The sequence below is a fragment of the Ruditapes philippinarum genome, unplaced genomic scaffold (genome assembly GCF_026571515.1).
Source record: "Ruditapes philippinarum isolate M1 unplaced genomic scaffold, ASM2657151v2 ctg3045_1_1_1_1, whole genome shotgun sequence".
Classification (NCBI taxonomy): Eukaryota; Metazoa; Mollusca; class Bivalvia; order Venerida; family Veneridae; genus Ruditapes; species Ruditapes philippinarum.
Genome location: NW_026859250.1, coordinates 33,098 through 57,069, shown reverse-complemented (window position 1 = coordinate 57,069; position 23,972 = coordinate 33,098). Strand labels below are relative to the sequence as shown.

The window sequence follows — 23,972 nt, the reverse complement described above, 5'->3', positions numbered from 1 at the left end:
GAATATTTAATAATTTAAGGCGTATGTGGAGGAGTTATCCTTTTCCATGATGAGAGTAGAACAGCCTAACTGTCCGTTAATGATTTTACAAGCTTTTAAAAACTTTTAGACACTTGTAATTCTAGTATGATGAAACACAACTTAATTAGGTTATACAAATCTATATAAAAATAGTTGCTTTATGTTCATGACCACATTGTTAATGCGGGAGAAGTAATCCAATTATAGAAAACAAAACAAACTAATCATAGGTGATTTTTTTTCACATCAAATTTGATATAGTCCTAATAGCAAGAGACGATTCCAAGCTTCACTTGGGTATTCAATGTTCAAAGAAAATTTGTCATATTAATCAGTGACATGTTAAACGTGACGATTGGATAGTAAAACCCATTTAATTTTATGTGTCGGCAATTTGAGACTATAATCATACTGATGCATATTCTATTCTGACAGTGTAACATTTTGATTTTAAATTTTTCTTTATCTCATTAACTATCATATTTTATCAATGAATATGATATATATGATAACATATAGCTAGATATAATGGCCACCTGTTTATAACGGACATTTAAGCTACATCCCCTTGCTAACCATTACAGACTAGTAAGGCTGTACTTACATAGGTGAAATATAAATAAAATACCTTCATTGAGCCACAAATCATCCCACCAGTATGGAGAAACCAAATTACCAAACCACTGTAAAAAAGATGCACATAAATCAATTGTAAAAAGTATAAATGAAACAGAGATACATGCGTCAGTGAAAGTTTAATTTCGTGCACAATAACTGAATATGTCATTGAAATTGTCTTGAACGTACACACATGATCAGCCATCAGTTAAAACTTTCAGTTGAGTGAGGGTGTTCAAATTAAGGTAAAGTTCAGAAACAGCATACTTTGGAAAATTGGGGGGATGGGGGGGGGGTATCACTGAGGTAAGGCGGTATGACGGTCGGTGTCCATCTTCCCCACCCAAAAAATATTTACACCCGAATATTGATCCTATTTCAAAATCATTGTCTTGCATTCGAGTGAACATTTTGTTTTGTTTTTCTACCAGAAGTATATAGACCGAAACATGCCTGCATGGTTTTAATATGCCTGCATGGTTATTAACTTTCTAAATTGAATCCTTTATAATGAAAAATTAACTATTATTTAAAGCCAGATGAGTGCATTGCATAAATATAAATAAACTTACCTGGTGGGCAACTTCATGAGCGATGATGATAGCAATGCCTTCCTTCTCGTCAAGGGAGGAAATACCCTCCTCGTAAAACATCTTACTTTCACGGTATGTGATAAGACCCCAGTGTTCCATACCAGAGAATGACATAGTCGGTACTGCTATCATATCTATACAACAAAAAGATAATTATAATAAATTTTCTTTCAGTAGGATTTTTAACTGTTCATTTCATTTCAAAATTTCAGAACAGCAGAAGTCAAGTGCTGTATGACAGCTGTAAAAAGTTGCCCTGAACTTCTCTTCAGTGTTTTTATATGTTTCTGGTCCTTCGGGGTCATTGAGCTCTGTACTTTGAAGTGTTGAAAATTAAGTACGCTCAAACTGGTGCTACGGGGGCGTGAGGGATGTTGCACTTTTTCATTATCCCTCATGAACAGACTCAATCAAACCGAGTCTGCAATTTTCATGTAATTTTGCTGATTTTAATGCTTCCGAAAGATCACTTTTTTCCAGACATTTCAATGAATTTATTTCAGAGAAATGTATATTTGATGTATTAAGAATTAAAATAATTATCGTTACCAACAATGCTATATTTATCATAGTATGAAAATCCAACCTTCAAAGAAGATATTTATCTAGCTCGATGATTTATCAGCCAAACACCGAACTTGTGTCTGATATTATTCCTGCTAAGTATCATAAATAAATAACAGTATTCTTAACCAAGCAGCTTTTTGTTTGTTACATTTCAACTGGAACATGTACAAGCTAATCGACACAAAAGGGCCACGGTCAGGAGGACCTAAAAACCTACAAATTCTTTTGTTTTGTGTTTGCGGAACTAAGATGTCCCTGGAGGGCAACAAAAATAAAGCTACTAATCGACTACTTATCGACTACTAATCAACATTCGCACTTTCGATTTTATTGAGCGTGTTATCGAGATATAAAATGTAATATGCAACATCTCCAACAACCCCTAGCACCGTCTACAAAATACTCCCTCTATGAAGTATTCATACAAATTATACACTCTTTAGAATTTTAAATATTATGCCAAAATGTTGACATCATGTTGTTGATAAATAATGATGTGAGTACTATTTACACATTTTTACATATTCTTTACACATCATATACTTCACACATCATATGCATATTCTTTACACATCATATGCATATTCTTTACACATCACATGCATATTCTACACATTTTATACATTTTTACACATTTTATACATATTCTTTATACATTATATACATATGCTACTAAAGGATTGATTTTATTATTATTGTCGATTATTCTGAAAACATGTACTATTATTTTAGAATGTAATATATGTACTAATGGAGACATTTTATCAACGTGTTCGTTTGGAGAAAAGGTTTAACGTGTGCGGATCAGAAATGTTAATCTTTAGTAGCCATATTGGCTTTAACATTGTCAGTTGTTATATTTATTACTAATTCAGATTATTTTTCTCTTTGGACCGGTTTTACCTTAATCGGAATATTCTAGTCAACCTCATATTTAGGTCGAACAGATACAATAAACGTTTTATGACTGTCATGCAGATAATTTGTTAAGTAATTTGCATGCCTATCAATTGTGTCATTGACGTACATTGTTTTCTATATACAGTCACTAATTATCATATTTATAGTAGAAACCGGTATAATTTGGTATAACGTGTGAAATGTCATCAAACCAGAAGGTCACAATTCCTCTAAGAACACGTAAACTCAATAACATTGTAAACATTATTATAGATCCGTTTCTGAACTATAATGTTTATCAAAATTATGGTTGTTAAGATAAAAAAAAATGTAAGGAAATGATATATTTAATTGTTTCATGTAGAACCCATTCAGTTTAAAATGATTTATCAGAGAAAAAGCAGTACTTATATTTCCACTACTAGTATGTCATACTTCAGACTGGCCGGTCACAGTTGTCTTTTTACAGCTCGGATTTAGTTTGTATAAAACATTTCAGGTGATATAACACGACCAGGATCCGAGGTTATAGAGATATTCTCTTAGCTCAAGCTTAATCATTTTATTGATTGCAGAAATGTAACTGACCATGAAGGTCGAGAAAGTTTAATAGTTTAAACTTCGTAACAATCTATATTTGATGTTCTTAACGTCAACAAATAATGTTATATGGTCCCATTTAGACCAATGAATATGTTTTAAATAGCTTGTAAGTTCGACTAGCGGGAGTTAAATATGAATAAAGTTTTTTAGATAGTCGGTAATTACAATAACCAAGAAATTTTGTTTTTAATTATCTTATGAAGAAACATATTGATTATTTACATGTAGTTCCAAAATTTTTTTTTTTTTTTTTTTTTTTTTTTTTTTTTTTTTTTTTTTTTTTTTTTTTTTTTTTTTTTTTTTTTGGGGGGGGGGGGGGGGGGGGGGGGGGGGGGGGGGGGGGGGGGGGGGGACAAAAATTTTTTAAAAGGTTATTTGGGGTTTTCGAAAAACTTTAAAAAGTTAAAATTATGTTATTTTAAAATTTTTTTAAAAAGGGTTTTTAAAAGGGAATTAAAATTTTTGTATTGTAAATTTATTTAACCCAAATTTTTTTTTTTTTTAATGTTGTTAGAATTTGATCTAAGTTTCTTAATTTTGATCTTGTATCTCTTTTTCGAGTTTTAATTTATGACTAAGAAATATGAGAACGGTACACACTATTTTCACTTAGGGCTACCCTCCTATTATGCTGACTAGTTGCTCACTATCATTAATGGTAAGAGGTCCTCGGAGCTGTGTACTAATTCTCAAATCGTCGCGGAAATATCAAGATGTATACATGTTACCATTTGGTCTTTCAAAATAATTGTACCGATTATCAAGCAAGTGAAAGATTACCTTCTTTAGGTAGGGAATATGGTATTTGAAAGTAGTCCTCAAAGAATTCCATGAACTTCATGCCTATCTCGAGAGCATATCTTGTTTTGTTCGTCTGCTTACTTCTACACCAAGTTCGAAACTACCGGGGAAAAAAACAAAATGGGTACGTACCTTTTATCATTAAGCATAGATTCAAATATTTTACTATAGAATAAAAAGACAAGCGAAATTAATTGTATTGTAATGTAGATTGACATGAGGTACCATAAGAGGATTTTTTCAAGACAGTAGTCTTTCCAAGGTCATGAAATATAGTAAATATAGTCTCAAATGTCTGTACATGCTTAATCTTATTTAAGTTAAGATTAATTATTTACATGTAGCATTATTAAGGAGTTGATTTACACTTGATTAGTACATGCTTCAAGTTTTTAGTTTTAAAATGAGAGTCTTAAAATATCTGAAACATTAGCTATTCTAAGGGGATGTCAGATAAAAGAAATGCTATATATAATCGGACAAATTTCAAATATTCGTTATATAATCTTCTTTTTTATCATATATACTCACAGTAACGTTGTTCACTGTTGATTCCAGATAGTCAAGGTCACCTACAGCTATGGCAACAAGATATGTCGACATTGGCACGTTCCGTGGTTCATCAAATATGTCCGTATAGTAACCGTCATTGTCACTGAAATCATTTCTTGATATTGTACTTTCTTTAATTATATCAAGACATCAAATATTGTCTTAATATTGCGAGCTGTCTGAAAATCATACCTTAATATTGAATGTTTACATTTTTTGAATCAGCTGCTAATACTTAAAATCCTACATAAGTATTTTAAATTTTCATAAAATACTTATGTTTTTATTTTATGTGTGTTTTTCTCTCCAAACACAATCTTATGATAGTTCGCTTTTTATATACTACATGTATTAGATATTTCATGTTTTCCAACAGACGATATTTGAACAGTGTACCTTTCTTTAAAATCATATTGATATAAATATGATTATATCTTTTTTCATATAAATTATCTTTTTCAATTATATCTTAATATTGTATGTTGTTTTCAAAAATCATAAATATCTAAGTAACGCAAGTTATTGTATGCAATTATGATAGCTTGACATAATAAGTTTCATTGTTTAATTGAAAACATATTTTGATATCATAATCTCTGTCATTCATATCTTGTTAAAAGTTTTCTCAAATTCATATTGAGTTTGTAAGTTTTATCAAGATCATATCTTCATAGATTGTGTTTTCTTAAAATATAATTATATTGATACGGACAGTTTTATCAAAACCATATTTCAATAATTTAAGTTTCATGAAATTCATATGTATATATTAAATATTTTCCAAGTCGTTATTGATATTTTATACATTCAAACAATATAACTTGGTATTGTGACTTCCTTAAGATTATATTTTGATAAAGCTAATTTTCTCAAAATCATATCTTCATTGTGTATGTTTTCCCAATAGTAGCGTATCTTGTCATTGTAAGATTTTATCAAAATCATATCTTGATAACGTAAGTATTCATCGACATCACAACTTGATTCCAAATTCATATATTGATAGTTTACATCTTTTCATATTTTGTTTTTTTTTGTCAAATCATATCTTGACATTTTAACTTCTCTCAAAATCATATCTTGTTAATTGAAAGGCTCCATTTGCCTCCGAATGTTATCATTATTTTATTTCTCAAAAACTTTTATTTTTGGTATCTTGTTACAGTTACCAAAAATACTAATTTGCCTTTTTGGCAATTTGTATAAATTTAGAGTATTTTATACGGAAGTCAAAATACTACAATGTTTACAGCTTGCTACCTTTACAACACATTAATGCACATTTAGTGCTACTTTCTTCAAATGCTAAACATCTAATACGCTCTAAAGCCATTGTTAAAACATAACTAAAGACATGTTTGACAATTCTAAAGAATCCAAGAAATATGGATTTCTTAGGTATAGCGTGCCTTTAAATTTTTTTCAAAAAAAATATGTTGATATTGTTAGCTTACCGAAAATTATATCTTGACATTGCATGTCCAAAACTTGCATCGTGATACGTTTTTTTTTTAAATTATAGAAATCGTGGACAATGTATAAACATTTGCAAGCTCTATTCAACAATAACAAAAAATAAGCCGAGAGTCTCAAATGATTGATAATGTGTACACATGGAAGATGAGCAATTGGAATCATTTGTAAGGACTGATTGTTATTGATCTACTAGGTTAACAACAATATCTCATTATCTAGTTCTCATCAACAACATTTTATCTGCAACAATAGTATATCTGCTAATTAGAAGGCAATGCCTTTTATAACACTGTTTTTATGTTTTGAATCAATACTCATATACTTGTTTACAGGAAAAGGTAAAGATTTATGTAAAACATTACAAAATGAACTTCAAATGGTTATAAAAAGTAAACATCTCCCACTGAGAATTTTGTTTATATGTACACAATATATATCTACATAAATGTTTAAATATAGATTTATTTTGCGTACATCTGTTCAACAACATTTAATCCCACAATTTGGAATCGTTAAAAAAGATAGTTATTTAGAAACTAACATTAAACATAAAAATATTAGAATAAATCATACGGTCCAACAGTAAGACGTTTCGGGAGATTTGTTAGACTTTTCAGCTCTTCTTTTCTCTTGATATTGAAAATAAAGACAGCTTTGAAGTCCGGCTCATCAAAGCATGGGAAAACACGTCGTGCATCCGTCGGCTCCATCATTGTAGTAAATATGTATCTAGAAAATACAACTAGATGTCAAATTTAGAAAAACTTGTATAAAAAGTGCAATGACAAAAAAGTTGATTTTTATTCAAAACTTTAATTGCCATACTCATATTAATATTGAAGCGAAAAAAGTAATAAGTGTAAGTAACTTAACATCAACTACTTCAACAAGAACCACCTTTTTAAATGATAACTGCACTGTGTTGTATGACAACGACTATATAAAAGTGACATTATGCCCTTCCAAAAGGGTATATAGTGGGTGAACGAGTTTCAGTATCAACTTTTAGTCAAGGACCGTTGTAAGAGTCAATCCTTTGAAAAATATAGTTCAATCAGCTCAATTTGACCAAAATGTCACTTTAAAACAGAGCTAAAGTTTTCAAAATAGGAAAATTGTTTATCGATAACCATTGCATTTTCTTTTAATGATAACAATTGCATTATCCTTTAATGATAATCATTACATTTACTAATAACTATAACTATTGTAATATCAGAAGTGACCTACTTTGTCTGCTCTCGTTCTTTATACGGGCTGTAATAGAAGCCTCTCAGAGACTCGGACATTCTGCTCACGGACCGGATGTATATTGTATAGTGTACCCCGGCAGTCAGCGTGTACAAGGACCTAATCTGAACCATTTCTATGTCTTCAATATACCACCAGTCAACAAGTTCAGTAGTACCAGTTTTATTGGTGATAGATATATAAGATATGTTATGATCCATGGAGTGTATCAATATGTAGTCTGTAGATTCTATACAATCTAAATCAATCACAACTTCACCTGAAACAAAATGATAGCATGATATCAGCTAATGTCATAACCTTATAAATAGCTTATGTCATATACTCGTACATCAATAAAAATATGCATAATCATTTCATTGTTGTTGTTCGTGATTTCTGTATCTTATGTAAGAATGTCATCTCACACTGCACCTTGTTTAAAGTACTTGTCTGAACTTTCATAACGACGATAATGATAACACAATATGTCTGTCTCACTGGACAAAACTGTAGTAGTGTCCTTCTATCTGACTATATCACTATATCAATTACAATACTTCTAATATTATATATATCTGGCAACCATTGCGACACGACAATATGTTTGATTAGGTTCCAATTATAGCTCATTCAAATCGTAAGAAGCAGCTAATAACGGTTATCTATCTTAATATTGATAACAATGGCAGTAATGGCAATATTTACTGAACGAATAAGATTGTATGTTTGATCTTCTTCTATATAACAGGTACTTCTATAACTTTTAAGTGACAGATAAATATATTTTCGACATTAAATAAATTCAACGAATTGTCACATTCTTCAAGTTGCCAAATTCTATCAAATGTCGGATTCGACTTACTGTCATATTCAATGAGACGACTTCCGATGAAATGTCATGGAAGCATTAAAACATCCCGAAACACTGTTATAATCATTCATTTTTGGAGAAAGTTTTAGCAGAAGATGTGCACAGGAGTTATTTATGGAAACAGAATAAGATGTTAACAAATATTCATCTGCTATATCTAATAGGTTTAGTGCATGAACCCAACTCTTTATCGGAAATCTGCAAACATCATTGTATCCGATGATTTCTCATAGATATACAAACAAAAAATATAAAAGTTACAAATGACTTTATCCTATTGAGCGTTTACCCTAAATAAATTTTAAAATCTGGGAAATAGTAGACCCATCAATAGCAATGGTATCATAAAAATAGAAATAAAAGTAGGCTGTTTGTGGTATGTTTGTAAAGTGTCACATTGAAGGTTCCATGATAAACGCTGTATGAACACATCTGAGGATGTTTCTAAATTCAAAATTTTACCATTGTTTTGTTCAAATGTTGAATTCTGCTTACGCCGGTGCTAGAGGGTGAACGGTTACTTGCAACGTTCAATACAATGAACAGGCTCAATCACACCGAGCCTGCAATATTTTTACCTATGGGATTCTGTTTTTATTTATATATCTTATTGCGAGAGAATCCTGTGAAGTAAAATATAAGTGTATGTTAACAGATTTTTTACCCAAGAAACATTTGTACACTATGTAAAGCAGTTCAAAATGCAACATGTGTTTACCCATTTAACATTGTTAAAAACTACGTGTATTTCGATTATTTGGTTTATCAGCTAAAATGACTTCAAGCGTGTTAAAATCATTGAAAATCATTATGAGAATTTATAATCCAAGGAAAAAGACAAACAAACAAGAGGGCCATGATGGCCCTAGATCGCTCACCTGAATTATCAAACTCATCCAAACAATTACCTAGACAAGCATTCTGACCAAGTCTCATGACAGGTGAGTCAAAAATGTGACCACTACAGTGTTAACAAGGATTATCCATATTTGAGCAGTGCGACCTAGTTTTTTACCCAGGTGACACATATTCAAACTTGACCTAGAAATCATCAAAACAAACTTTCAGACCAATTTCCAGGATACTTGGATCAAAACAGTAGCAACTAGAGTGTTAACAAGATTTTTCTATTTTTAGCTCCGGTGACCTAGTTTCACATGCGATTTCGAACTCATCCAAGCAATTACCTAGACGAGCATCCTGACCAAGTTTGATGATAATCGAGTCGAAAATGTGACCACTAGAATGTTAACAAGGTTTTTCCATATTTGGGCGGTGTGACCTAGTTTTCCGTCCAAGATGACCCATGTTTGATCTTGACTTAGAAATCATCAAAAAAAACTTTCAGACCAATTAACAGAATATTTGGATCACAACAGTAGCCACTAGAGTGTTAACAAGATTTTTCTATTTTTAACTCATGTGACCTAGTTTTTCATCCGAGATGTCCCATGTTCGATTTATTCCAAGCAATGACCTATTCAAGTTTCCTGACCAAGTTTGATGACAATTGAGTCAAAATTGTGACCACTAGAGTGTTAACAAGGTTTTTTCTATTTTTAGCTCCTGTGACCTAGTTTTTCATCCGAGATGACCCATGTTCGAACTCATCGAGCTATCACCTAGACAAGCATCTTGATCAAGTTTGATGATGATTGATGCAAAAATGTGACCGCTAAAGTGTTAACAAGGTTTTTCTATTTATAGCTCCGGTGACATAGTTTTTTCATCCGAGATGACCCATATTCGAACTCATCTGAGCTATTATCTAAACAAGCATCCTGACAAAGTTTGATGATGATTGGGTCAAAAATGTGACCACTAGAGTGTTCACAAGGTTTTTTCTATTTTTAGCTCCTGTGACCTAGTTTTTCATCAGAGATGACCCATGTTCGAACTCATCCAAGCAATTGACTAGACAAGCATTCTGACCAAGTTTGATGATGATTGGTTCAAAAATGTGACCACTAGAGTGTTCACAAGGTTTTTCTATTTATAGCTCCTGTGACCTACTTTTTCATCCGAGATGACCCATGTTCGAACTCATCCGAGCTATCACCTAGACAAACATCCTGACCAAGTTTGATGATGATGATGGGGTCAAAAATGTGACCTCTAGAGTGTTCACAAGGTTTTTCTATTTTTAGCTCTTGTGACCTAGTTTTTCATCCGAGATGACCCATGTTCGAACTCATCCGAGCTTTCAACTAGATAAGCATCCTGACCAAGTTTGATGATGATTGAGGCAAAAATGCGACCGCTAGAGTGTTCACAAGCAATTGTGGACGGCCGGACGGACGACGGACGACGGACGACGAACATTCACCGATCCTAAAAGCTCACCCTGAGCAAGCTCAGGTGAGCTAAAAAAAAAAAAAACGACAAGTATAAAAATCGCAATTACAGGCAAAGGTGAAATCTTTGGGATTGTCTCCATATACAAATGGTTGAATTGTTATATTGTACAGTGATGGTAGAAGAGTATATGGCAGTCTTATCTTGTTATACACATACGGTACACTAGAGGTCGTCTCGTACATATACGGTACACTGGAGGTCGTCTTGTACATATACGGTACACTGGAGGTTGTCTCGTACATATACGGTACACTGGACCCCGTGGCACGTGGAGTAGGTGTTGTAGCAGGCGTCGATTTCTTTGTCTTCTTTGTAGCATCTTTAAAAAGAAGGTAAACAAAAAGTAACTTGGTTCGTTTTAGCTGACATGAGCACAAATTGACCATTGTTAGCTCTTGTAAACGCAAACCACTGTGACACATATACTCAGAAACCTCTTGGTAAAGTTTGATGAAATTTGCCCGATAAGTTCATATAACTTCCTAACATTAAGCTCTTTATTTTAAAATTCACCTAGTTTGGAACTGCATAAGCTAGAGCTGAGATATTTAGCATAAAATATTGTCTAGTTTACCTCTACCAAAGTTGTTTAAATCATAATTATGTTATGGCGTCGAGCTTTGATATCTGCATTTTATGAAGCTGCAACTTTGAAATCTATATACAATATACACAGTTTGACATGCAAACAAATTTAATATTGGCTGACGTATAATTTGACCCCGTGACCTTTTTTATGCATTTTGAGCTGAAGTTTGAAAATCTTGAAAAATAAATCAGAATTCGAATCTGAACCTTTAACTGTGCATATAGTTCAAATTTCTAAGTACAAAAAATAGATCAAAATCTAGGTCAGCGTCTACAATATTATGACATAATTTTCATTCATAGCTTTCAATATTAAACGTCCTGTGTCATTAGGATACAGGCAGGGGAATGCATAGATCCCTAACTAATTATCAGAATGGTGGATACAATAAGAAGTTCACCACAAAGTAATTTTTAACGAACGAGCACATGTCAATATTTGTTATTAAATCTATTATATTTTATTCAAATAAAAGGCCAGAGTAGGGATCTCAATTAGCGCCATCGGGCTCTCCTTTTAGAAAATAATATTTAAATATAATTATATAACTTTCCTAAATGAATAAACTGTATAGAAATTGAATAACTGTCTTTATAGCTTGTTATCTGTGAAATAAGAATGAAACAACTGTGGTGGTATTAATTATCATCTGTTAATTAAGTAATATTATTTTCTCCATACATTCCAATTAAAATATTACAAGACTAAAAACTGTATTACAATTTGCTGGAATGAAGATTGAACTTTAAAATGATTATAGTAAAACTGTACGACGAACAACGTTTGGTATTTATTACACTTAAAACATATACTAGTAGTATTTCTTAAACATGAAATATAGCTAATTAATAAACTTTTCAGCCTACTTACCATGTACAGGTAAAGTTTGAGATTCAATTTGGAAGGCTTCACCTCGTCCTTGTCTAGTTTTTGCTGAAACATTGACCCAGTACTTTTGGTTTGCATCAAGGTTGTTCAGTAATATTTGGTTGTTTAAAACATTGTCGACTTCTAGTTGAAAAACACGTGTCCCTCCCACTTAAAAAGAACGTTAGCAACATAAGACGACAAAACATATTGTATCCGTCAGAATTGTAGAAAATTAGAGACCTATATCGTGTTAGATTGTTAACTGTTAATCACGTGTCCCTCACCGCGTTTGGTTCGAATCCCGTTATGTACTTTAGATTATGTTACATGGGGATATTTTTTTTTGAAGGCCGTCATATCTTGTCAGGTCTCTGCTCTTGCTGGCTGGAAGCACATTTAACATAGAGGTACCTAATGCCTTGCTTCACCAGTAAAACTGGAGATGCATCACCTACTGTTTTACAGCATCGGTCATATGGATATTTATATGATGATTTTGTCATTGTGACATCTTTTTAAACCTTTGCATGAAACCAGCTGCATGCAAAGTAGAAAATAGCCGTATTTATACATTTATCTAATACTCATTGTTTTAATTCATACTCACACTTTGCATATCTGATATCATATCCTATAAGGTCACCATTTGTTTCCTCGGGTGCTTCCCATTTAAGTGTTAAAAAATCTGCTCCTCTTTCTATTATATCCACTGCTTTTACTGGACCAGGAACTGGTGTATAGATCGTAACAATATAATTGTATAGAAGTATGTGAAAATCGATCCAATGGTCATAAAAGCATTAACCATTTTATATACAATAAGTTCAAAGATAATTTAAACATGCGTAAAGCTAACAGAAGGTTTAATAGAATTAAGCGAAATGTCCAATTGCCATTTTTTTGTTACCAGTTAGTATAGTCAGTTTGCATGCACACAATTCAATATGCAAACACAATCACAATTTTTACAATGCTAAATATCTTTAACAGACTTGATCATCTTTCAATATTCTTAACACCACGTATCATTTTTAGGAAAAGTTAAAAAAATATTTAGTAGCGAAGAGTTCAGACGGCACGGAAGTGCTGGCTTACTTTAGTCTACACAGATGGCATAGGTAGATGTAGATGCCACCAGCAGGCAATGGGTTTATACACTGATATACTGTACATAAACAGGCTTTATCCATAATATGGTGAACAAGATCAACATGGGAAGGTGGCGTTCATTGAACGTAGCCCACACACGACCCGGCAACAAGGACCAGTCGCCAGGAGGACCACAATACCGAATCTGCAGTAGTTTTAATTTGTAATGTTTGATGATCTCGGAGGCTCCAATTTTAACTTTCTTTCTAACATGTTTACAATAGAAAATATAAACTTTATATTTTTTCAATTTGTTCTACTTCTTTAATGTCTTTTTCAAGCGATGTTCAACTGGTTCTGTGTTTGAATTTACTTTACTTACCGCCTTGTCCCGAGTAGCCAAGATATTCTACTGGTGGCACGTGACATTCTCCGACATCATTTACAGCCGCTACAGTAATAAGGTATGGCTCATTCACGAAACCCGTGTGAATTTCTCTAGTAGTCTCCCTCCAGTCATTGACTTCTATATTAGTGATATGTTCATCTTTGCTTACAGCAAGTTTGTATCTAAATCCTGGACCGTTATGTTCAATTTCCGGCATTGCCTGGCGTCGTAAAAGTAATGAAAGGTTTCGTAAAATAAATACAGAAGCTTAATATTTTATCAACTTATAATTGCGAATTGCTCAACTGTTCAAAAGAAGAAAGGAACAAGTCTCCACTATAGTTTGGAACAATATCCAAGAGTTAAATGGGAACCGTCTTAAAATATAGGCATGAATTTAACATGACACCTTTCTGCGAGACCCTAAAAGTACAGGTTGTCTGTGTACGCAGATAGAATTGATGATATTTATTTGATTAAAATTATATCTTTTTATTCATTACAATGTTTTCTGCAAAATCAATTTCTAAATACAATGCTGTATCATCATGTTCGTAGTCCATGAACAATATATACGTTTGTTTTACATTTCATTTAATCAATATCATAATACTAATTCGTAAAACATTATTACATAACATAACATACTCGTACGTATATAAGCAGAAAATATCCACATAAAAATCTTTTACACCGTATACAGAACTGTTTCTAAAGGTCTACATGTCTACACTGACATGGATATCGTTACACTAATGTTTAATTAGCTGATAACATAAACTTACATCCCATTTTACAATGAGCCAGCCAGGTTTACTTGTGTCTGTGCGGACATTTGACGGATTTTTGTCCGGAACCTGGCTCTCTGTTTTACATACAGACGCTGAAGGAACACTTGCTTCACTCTGCCCGATCACATTCTCAGCTATAACCCTGTAACCCAAGTAACAACAACACTAACTCAAAATGAGAAATTCTCATATTAATTATATTACAAATAATTGGCGCATCTATTCAATTAATTTACGCTTAATTTATAATTGCCTCTTTTCCACCCTCTCCGTCGTGCTTCGGTAAATTGATATCTTAATTGCAATAGTAAGGAATTTTGCCATGGAAACAGCAAGACCGTTAACACAAGCAATATAAAATTCAAATAATTTGCTTTACAGACTAAATTAGGGAATAACCAATACAACAAACATATTTATTTATGTTACATCAAAATTCATTCCGATACATTAAATGCCGATGCCAATGACATTAAAAAAATAACCTTTGACATTAGTTCAGAGCAAGGTAAGCCCGCATCTATGCTATTCCTATTTTGAAACCCCTTAAACTTTAAATTGGTTGGTCCAAAATCAAAGTAGAGTAAATTCTTGGTTAAATTACCTGAAGTTATAACTAGCAAATGGTCTTAGTTCCACATTGACCTCGTTGACTAACTCATTGCTCACAGTAGCAGCTCTTGTCCAGACATCTGGTGACAACGAGTGGTTGTATTCCACGTGAAACTTTTGAATTGGTGAATTTATGTCGGGCATTGAAGTCCATGTGATAACAGCACTATGTTTCGTGCAAGCAAGTATAGTGACGTCATAAGGAGGATCTGGTGGCGCTGTTTGTGTTATATAAAAATATAAGATATAACTCTTTTTAATCTTTAAATACATGTAGATATAAATTAAGCATTTGCATAATTATTTAACAGAAGGTATTAAACAAAAATGAAGTAAATTAGAATGTAAAACCGTCTTATAATTGACCTAATTTACATGTGCAGAAATATCCAGGTTTTACACCATGGCACTTTACCTTTAGAACTCCCTAGTTAGATAACTTAATTTGTTTACAGCAGATCACAAATTTTCCGCCACGGTATCTTACACAAGATCCGTGGCACAAAATACACTACATCCCTACTAAACGGTGGCTCTTTCACAGTTTGCTGATCTGTTTAAATAAAAGCCCATAGCACTTCCATTGTAGAGTCATCAGCCAAAATAAAGCTGCACTTCCAAGGACCAAGTTCCAAAAAGCGATCAAATTATCTAAATCAAAGACTATATTTTGGGAAGTTTAAAATTCTACACCTAATAAAACATACATTAAAAAGAACACCTTTTCATCTGAAAGCCATCCAATCAGTAATGAAGTGGTTATTGAAAATGGAATAATTATAATTTTTCAGATATATAGAGACATAACAGATAACATAGAACATCATCAAGGTCACTTTAGAATCTCAATCAATTTGGAAATTCTCTTTTAGTCTTTCCACAAGTGTTAATCGGCATAATTCTACAATCTCGATACTTATTGAATGGTTGTATATGTGTTTGCTCCGTCAGATTTGTGAGGGTCCTATCACATATTTTTTTTGCCAAAGGGGGAGATAAGAATTATGTTCCATGCACGATAAAGTGGACATACATTTACTTTACGGTAAAACAATTACCACAGATGTATTTAAACGTTAGAAACAACATACAAGTTAATATTTGGTTACATCAACGTCAATTTAGGATATTTTGTATCGAAATTGCATCCAAAATGATGAGGAAAATGTTCTTCCTGTGATAGCATTGTTTGAGTTTTGTAAAACAAGCATATTTTTTAATCGCGTTTTTTTTAGAAACTGTGTTTACCTTTTGTAACTGGATTGTAATCATGTTGTACTGGATTATCTTCTCCAGTTGAACCTGTAAAATATTCAAATACATAACAGTTTACTTAGAAAATGCGATAGGTTGTTGTTTATTTCAGCATCTATCACATTGTTTTTAAATTCAGAACACGTAAATATACTTCATGTATATGCTAGTAAAAAGAAAAGCATTTGCATATGTGTTAGAACTGTAAATACCTGCAGGCTAGTGTAGTTTCAAGTTCTTGTTACACAGGATAAACAAGGTATTATTATAATTCCTATATTTATTACTTATTTCACACCTTATAGATTAAAATCAATGACCTCTCAGCGTTAGAACCACTGATGTTGCAATATACATGCATGTCACTATTGGATCCATTATGATTAATTTAGCCACGTACCTATTTCGATAGTCCAAAATATCTATATCAAATCCATATCGAACTCCAGTCAAAAAATCATATCAAAAACCTTTTTGTACTTAAAATCAATAAAATTAAAAGTTGTGGAAAGAATGGTTGTGTGAAAATACATTTTTTAGAACAATTCTGACTCTATAAGACTCATACACAGCTGCAAAAGCTGTATCAGACTCGGATAGCGCCTTGTACAATATAGGTTTGATATCTATCTTTGCACTCGTCAAATAGAATTCAGTATTGTGCACAACAATTTATAATATACGATGTATTTTGAATGCCGATATCTATAACTTTGATATTTTAATGCCCACGTTTTGATACACATTCGAAGTATTCTTACTGCCGCTATAAGTAATAAATGAACGCGGAATTGTTATTGCTTATATGTAATACAGCATATATGAAGATGTTAACATGCTAACATTAACCAGTATGTCTAGCAACATTGGCTAACAAGATGAAGAAGGTTATGGTTAATAAAGTATCTCAAATTCAATGTTGCATGATTAACATGTATTTGTATACTCTATCTTACAATAATGGGTTATATAATTTCTGGTTACATAAGTTATGGTTATATCCAAGTTCTGACGATATCAAACCAGATAATTTTAACATTCTATTTTGATGTTCATGTAGTAACATGTATGAACATGTCATGTTGCCTTCGAATACTGTACAAAAATGGCAACTAAAGCTATACATATGTCTGGTGTTTATATAATATCCACTCCTAGTTAGTGTATGAAATATGAGGCTGATATATTGCCAAACATTTTGTAAAATATAAAAATGAGGGATGTTTAAATAGTGTATATAATTATTAAAGGTTTTTTTTTGTACTCACGAACATTTCAAGGATTGTTTTTCTTCAGAATCTCACTGACGTTTATTTTGACAGCCATTGTCAAAAAGTGTTTTTATATTACATGTATATACTAAATATGATTTTTTTTAAATAATTGAGACTAAATTTTATATATTTGTATAGGCGTTTTAATTAGTTATCACCCTGTCAATAAGAAATTGTTTGTCTTCTATTTTTGTTTCTCCACCCTCCGCAATATTCCTACTCCCCCTTTACAGTATAAAATTCTACACATAAATCTAAGTTTTCCGTTTGATCTTTCACATCGTTTGTTTTCCCTTACGCTTTAGTGGACCATTTGGTCGCCGTTACTATTTGCTATTATGAGGCCTGAGTTTCGTGAACGTTGCTGCCCCTTGTAGGTCTCTGTCCGTATTTTAAGACACATCGAGGCTGCTAGCTAAGACCATACGTTCAACTTTACTGATGAACAAGTCAGACCCCCAACCGGGTACAACCTACGATTTATTGTCAGCTAGCTGAATAACTTCTTCACATGTCAGGCAGGGTTTGAACCTCCTGCGGTAAGATATAAATCTGCAACCATAACAAAATGGCCACGGATGTTCTCGAAACACGAGATGTACAGCAATGTAAGTTAAAAATAAATATTTAAATATTCAAATGATGAAAAAATAAATATTGACAACTTACACCCTAGTCCAATAATAATCAGTATGATGCTATAATCCAATACGTAAAGGAAATTCATAACTTAACCTAAAAGATGCTAAAACTGTACTAGAATTAAGGCATTCTACCAATTGAAATAAGAAAAAAAACTGTTTAAGGTTTTAGCATAGGAGTGTGGGAATTTATTTTATTTGTCAAAACTACGACTTATAAGTCAATGTTCACATGTCAGACGTTTATAAACTTTACAGTAAAAACAAATAAGACATCTTGAACACCTTGGGCGATTTTAAGAAATTCTTTATAGTTATACGAAAATATACTTTCCAGAAAAATCTAATTTGCTGCACAATATTTTGGATATTTAAAATACAACGACGCTCTTTGTGATTGAGTCTGTTCATGAAAGGTACTGGAAAGTGCATGCTACACTTTACATGCTACACCATTCAACATTTTACATAAAATAGTTTTAATTCAAAGGTTATCGTGGCACTTTTTGTGGGACACGGAAGTGTCATTCTATAAAACGCGGGTGTTGTATGGTTTCTTTTTTTAATGTGTTTGTCTAGAACGGAATAGAAAATAAAAGTAAATGGAATTTTGAAAGAAGATCATCAGAGGTTATGAAACCTGCATAATCAGACAAACTCTCAAACGACAAATTTACAAAGCAGTCAGCACATTTTAAAGGGTGATACAACAATTCATTAATCCAATGACTTATATACAGCACATATTCAAGTTTTTTTACAACCATTAAACAACAACCTTAAATATTTGGCTCTTATTATTTTGATCATTTAAAAGGGTCAATGTACAAGAAGCGGAAATCATTATTTTGTATTACGTCGTAGCTGAGCGAGCATGCATGCAGTGGTTGGGAATTTATTCAAGTATTTCACATGTCACTTTTATCTTTTATATCAAGTATATTTATCGCCTACAATAATAATATTGTAAAACTACACTGAAAAGGTCATTCACTTTGTGGCGTTAAGAATTACGGAATAAAAAAAACAAACAACAACAACAACAAAAAAAAACAACGTCATACAATAATCTTTTACATCAAAAATACGTTTGTATTTATGATATAGAATGTAACACTATAACCTTTCCTATACTTTTTAATTGTATGACATGGTGTAACGAATTATTCAGTTTATGTTGTCCGGAATTTCAACATTATTGTTATACTTCAAATGAAATGTACATGTACATAAATTCAAAGTCCTAACATATATGCTTTGGACAATTTTTCTTCATAGGACCACATAGAAAACGTGCGTTATTTGTTTTCGCAATTGATATACTTTTTTTCGATGACACAATGTCTTTGCAACTAAGAAATCTTAAGAGATGCTTTTTTGATAATCACATGAAAAGGTTATTTTTGATTTTTTTCATCTTAACTCAGTTATACTTGTGACCGAAACTTCAGGACTTCTGCTAAAAAATTTCTTTCGTCTCGACCTCTGAAAATAGATTTTATTTCTCGTTTTTTAGGTTATAGTTCCGCATGTATGAGTTGTAAGGCCTTCATAAGGTACCCCTGTAGTCAATTTACAGACGAGTTTTCTGGGAAGTGAACATAATGAAATACACGACTTATTTGAAGAAAACAAAATGCTTTTCATTGTTGAAACTGATGTGCAAATATTTCGAAAGAAAATATCCCGTTGTGTGTGACTATTGCAAGACTGTAACATACGAATATGCGTTACATAAAGTGTTTCATTGCTTACATTATGATAACATTAGATATAGTCTATGGACAAAACTCATATCTTTACTAGGACACAATTATTTCCGCATGTTAAGTGGTATGAGCATTGAAAACCAACTTATAGAGATGTTAAGTGGGTTCACAAGTTTTGATATTAATGACAATATACGTATACAATGTTTTATCGCAGTTGCCAAATTCTCAACTGAAATTTTGTATTAATACCAGCGGTGCCAAAGAAATCTTAGAAAATCGTTAAGAATGATTGTTCTATTTATCCATGCCAATGATTTTCTTACAGTCATATGTCAATTTATATATGTTTCATTGCCATATGTAAGCTTTCATATATGATCAATGTTTTGTTAACTATCATGCCATTTGTTTAGGAGGCTAATGCTTTATTAGTCATCGTATTAGTATATTTATTATCTGTGTTTCTGTTTTGTTAAAAATTATATTCTTACTTTGTAGATATAGAATCATATTTGCATTATAACATGTAACTCTTCAGTATTGGAGGAAATAAAGATATATATATCTTTATCATGAGTCTGTCTGTTTATTTTATGAATCGCATAGTAACATGACACTAAGTAAATAACTTAGATAAAAAGAATTCTCTTAGTTTTATTTTTATTTATTTACTTATTTATTTATTTTGGCACGACTGGACTGACAATTATTTTCCGAGATTATTGTTCCACTTGATGAAAGTCTAGGTAAATAGCTAAATAGGTAAATTTCAGATCATATGTTTACTTTCTTTCTTCAAGAACCAGTATTCTCATTGTGAAAAATGGCCAAATATTGAAAAGCGTTGTAATACTTTCGCTCAAATCGGTCTAAGAATAGTACAAAATACGAATTTCAAATTATTTTTTAGTGCATTTCTTAATGGTGTTTGGCACATCTGTCAATTTTAAGTGTCCCAGCTGGTCTATGTAAGAATTTTCAAATCTTATGAATTTAGGGTTTTTAGCCTCGTTGGAGTTCCTAAAATCCCTCGAAACGTCGAAGACTGATAATTTTGTGCGAGAGAAAATTATTTAGTTTTTGTTTTCAGAGTGGTTTCTTTTAAGTTATAACGTTTTTTCACATTCATCATTTCAAGCGCTGTAATATGTATAGAAACCATAACCCTTATCCCATTCCTTGCTGTATTCAGATCGGTCAAGATAAAGAATAGAAAAAGAAGATTGTGAACAGACCCTTGTCTTGTCCTTTAAAGGCCCATTATGCCTCAGAAACGCTTATATTTTCATTTCTCAAAAGCTTTTTAATTTTGGTTTACTTTAATAGGATCTAAATATTACTATTAAGTGGCCTATTACGTGAATTATCTTTTTCATCTTTTGCTTTTTGGCAAAAAGTACAGTTATGGCGATTAACTATTTTGTATGGAAGTCAAAATACTACTTTGTTTACATTTTCCTACTTTTATCACAAATTATTTCGCATTTATCGCATTGTTCTTCAGGTAACACTCATCTTACATTATTCAAATCCAATATTTAAACATTTTTAAATTCATGTTTCCCCTTTTTTAAGAAGTAAAAGTTTATATGTTTCAGAGGTATAATGTGCCTTTAAATAGTAAATGTTGCTATCATGTGTTTGTTTCTTAGCAACAATAAGAACGTTCGATTTTTCGTCTGGTTGGCCTGAATTTCGTACACACACTTTATCCGTGTATCATTTACCGCCATAATTTTGAACCTGTGCTGAACCACCGAATATAAGCTTGCTGAATAGTTTTTCCACATTGATAAATCCGAACTCCTCGCAAGGTTTCGAACCCACAGAGATGACAGGCATTGGTTTTAAGTCGAAGCCTTAACAACACGGATACAGAGAATTCACTCCTATATCAAAACCAGCAGTACATTTATATATGTTCATACAATATATTTTAGCGTTAGTATATAATTAAATGTATATATGTATGTTCATATTTGTATTTCTCACATTAACGTTTGTATTTGAACCCGTGTTACCTACCGGCTCTTTTGTTAAAAGCGGTCTGGTAAATCACTTACCGACCGCTTAACAGGTCTGCAAATATATACCGACCTGTTTTTGTTCTATTGTTCTCTATACAATAGAAAATATGTGAAGTCGAGAAACTCGTGCAATACAGTACACAATATCAACCGTAAAATAACGCTGAATTGTGGGGAGGGGGGGGGGGGGAGGGGGGCAGGGGGGGGGGGGGGGTAAATGACCACTTGAATAGGAAAAAGGGTCGGAAAAGGGTCGATATATATTTTAAAGATTAATAGAAATGAATTAGCGCATACGACTGTAAGGACCCTCATAACATATATTCCAGATTATTTGTGAGAAAAACGAACTGAGTTGAAGTATGTGTTTCGCCAATATTAATGAGTACAACAACGCACATTTAGCCTTTCTTTATAGTTTGCTTTTCGGTATACCTTACACATTTGCCGAACTATATAGCTTCATTAGATACTAGTTTTCGGCATTTATTTCCACAACTATGTCTGATTTTGCACAATCCTGCATTATTTAACAATTCTGAATTATGGGATATATACGACGATTATATTATTGGTGCATATCGAAGTTAACTTCTGCATCTTTCTTTCCCAAAATTTTTCTTTCAGTGAGAGTACAGATCATCTTAAGTATAAGATCGTTTTTCTCATTTTTTCCCAGTTATTTTTACATAACAATTTTAATTTTGTATACCAGTACTCGCTTGTTCTTCGCAAGAATACGACTTGCGCTTCCATTCCATGTATAAGAAATAGCCTGGTCATCTATTTACCATGAAATTTATTATATATAAAGATACAGTGTTTTTTATGATAAGAAAACTTTTTTTTCTCAAAATTTGTTAATATTATTAATATGTTATGAATTCATATATCAAAATAATGATCTTACCTTTCCCTGCTCGTAAGTTCTGATTTCATTTTCTGTGACTCAAGTCAACAAGTACATTACCTGACATTATTACATAATAAAACCCCACGAAAATCACGAGAATATTCAAATGACACCTTATTTGTGAACGAATGAATTACAAGAGCGTAGCGGATGGTATTTTTGCTTGGATTTGGAATGCTTTCTTAAACATGATAAAGTACATAGATAATATGTTTCTTGTGAGTAATATTAATAAATACTGAGTTTAAAACTGATATATGGATAGAAAGACAAAAGCGCATGAAGGTAAGATAGTTACCGCACTCGGAATAGGTCTGCATAGTATTTACAGACCCGGTGGCCTTTTAAAAACCTCAATCGCTACGCTCTCTCGGTCTTCAAATCGCCACCCGGGTCTGTAAATACTATGCAGACCTATTCCTCGTACGGTAACTATTACTTATAGACTACTAACTCCGGAAATAAGAATATTTGGTTTGTCCCAGCTACTCCGAGGATACAAACACAACTTTTACAGTTACAACTTTGAAAATTAGAGCACCAGATTGGTTATACACCGTGAAACCTTAACAGTAAACGTTTGTTTGTACTGGGGGATTAGGGTAAAAAACAACATTTGCTGAGTTCCGGATAACAACTATTCACGGTAAATGCAGATGTAAATAAACAAGTCAGTGTTCTATTTGTTATTTAGATGACTATTATTTCTTTTAATACGTAGAGTAACGTTCAAAAGTTTATATTTGAAGAAGAAAAAAACTAAATACTGACAAGTTCTTGCAATCTACAGGTTTCAAATTTTTCATATAGAGTAGGTAGCCTCAGTTCTATTTCAACATATTGGTATTCAAGTAGCTGGAGATTTTCTATCTGATACATAAAGTCACCAGAACATTATACTGAAAAGAAGAACTGTTTCTACAGAGGAAATTGTTAATAATTCAAAACGCTTTTACAGTCTGTATTAAATCCAATGTTTTACGTAAAATAATCATCAACTATGATAGACAAGTTTATATTTGAGAAATCCCATCACTTATAATCAATTAGATAAAGATAACATCGTGAACTAGTATATTAGTTAGAATATACAAACGACAATCATGTATTTCGTAGTTGTTTTAAGTTTGATATTTCTATGTGACTTTAAGAATTGTGACTTGATTAGACTACTATAAAAAGAGGTTGGAGTGTGGAAATTACCGGTATATCACAAAAG

The 23,972-nt window shown here is 32.2% G+C and overlaps 1 protein-coding gene across 2 annotated transcripts in view; it reads right to left on the bottom strand.

Moving 5' to 3' along the window:
* LOC132755792 (aminopeptidase Ey-like) overlaps positions 1-18,271 on the bottom strand; it is a 34,214-nt gene extending 15,943 nt beyond the window's left edge. The window contains exons 1-15 of one of the 2 annotated variants that reach the window (XM_060746712.1): positions 18,130-18,271; positions 16,181-16,234; positions 14,925-15,150; positions 14,315-14,462; positions 13,524-13,749; positions 12,660-12,782; positions 12,053-12,220; positions 10,775-10,912; positions 10,640-10,744; positions 7,362-7,641; positions 6,705-6,860; positions 4,635-4,758; positions 4,083-4,203; positions 1,212-1,366; positions 650-704 (exon numbers count right to left, since the gene is read on the bottom strand). In XM_060746712.1, coding sequence (XP_060602695.1) covers positions 650-704; positions 1,212-1,366; positions 4,083-4,203; positions 4,635-4,758; positions 6,705-6,860; positions 7,362-7,641; positions 10,640-10,744; positions 10,775-10,912; positions 12,053-12,220; positions 12,660-12,782; positions 13,524-13,749; positions 14,315-14,462; positions 14,925-15,150; positions 16,181-16,234; positions 18,130-18,187 — 2,137 coding nt within the window. In that variant the 5' untranslated portion in view covers positions 18,188-18,271. Of the gene's footprint in view, positions 1-649; positions 705-1,211; positions 1,367-4,082; positions 4,204-4,634; positions 4,759-6,704; positions 6,861-7,361; positions 7,642-10,639; positions 10,913-12,052; positions 12,221-12,659; positions 12,783-13,523; positions 13,750-14,314; positions 14,463-14,924; positions 15,151-16,180; positions 16,235-18,129 lie in introns of both variants that reach the window. The other variant, XM_060746711.1, reaches the window with a different exon arrangement.
* Positions 18,272-23,972: the final 5,701 nt, after the last annotated feature.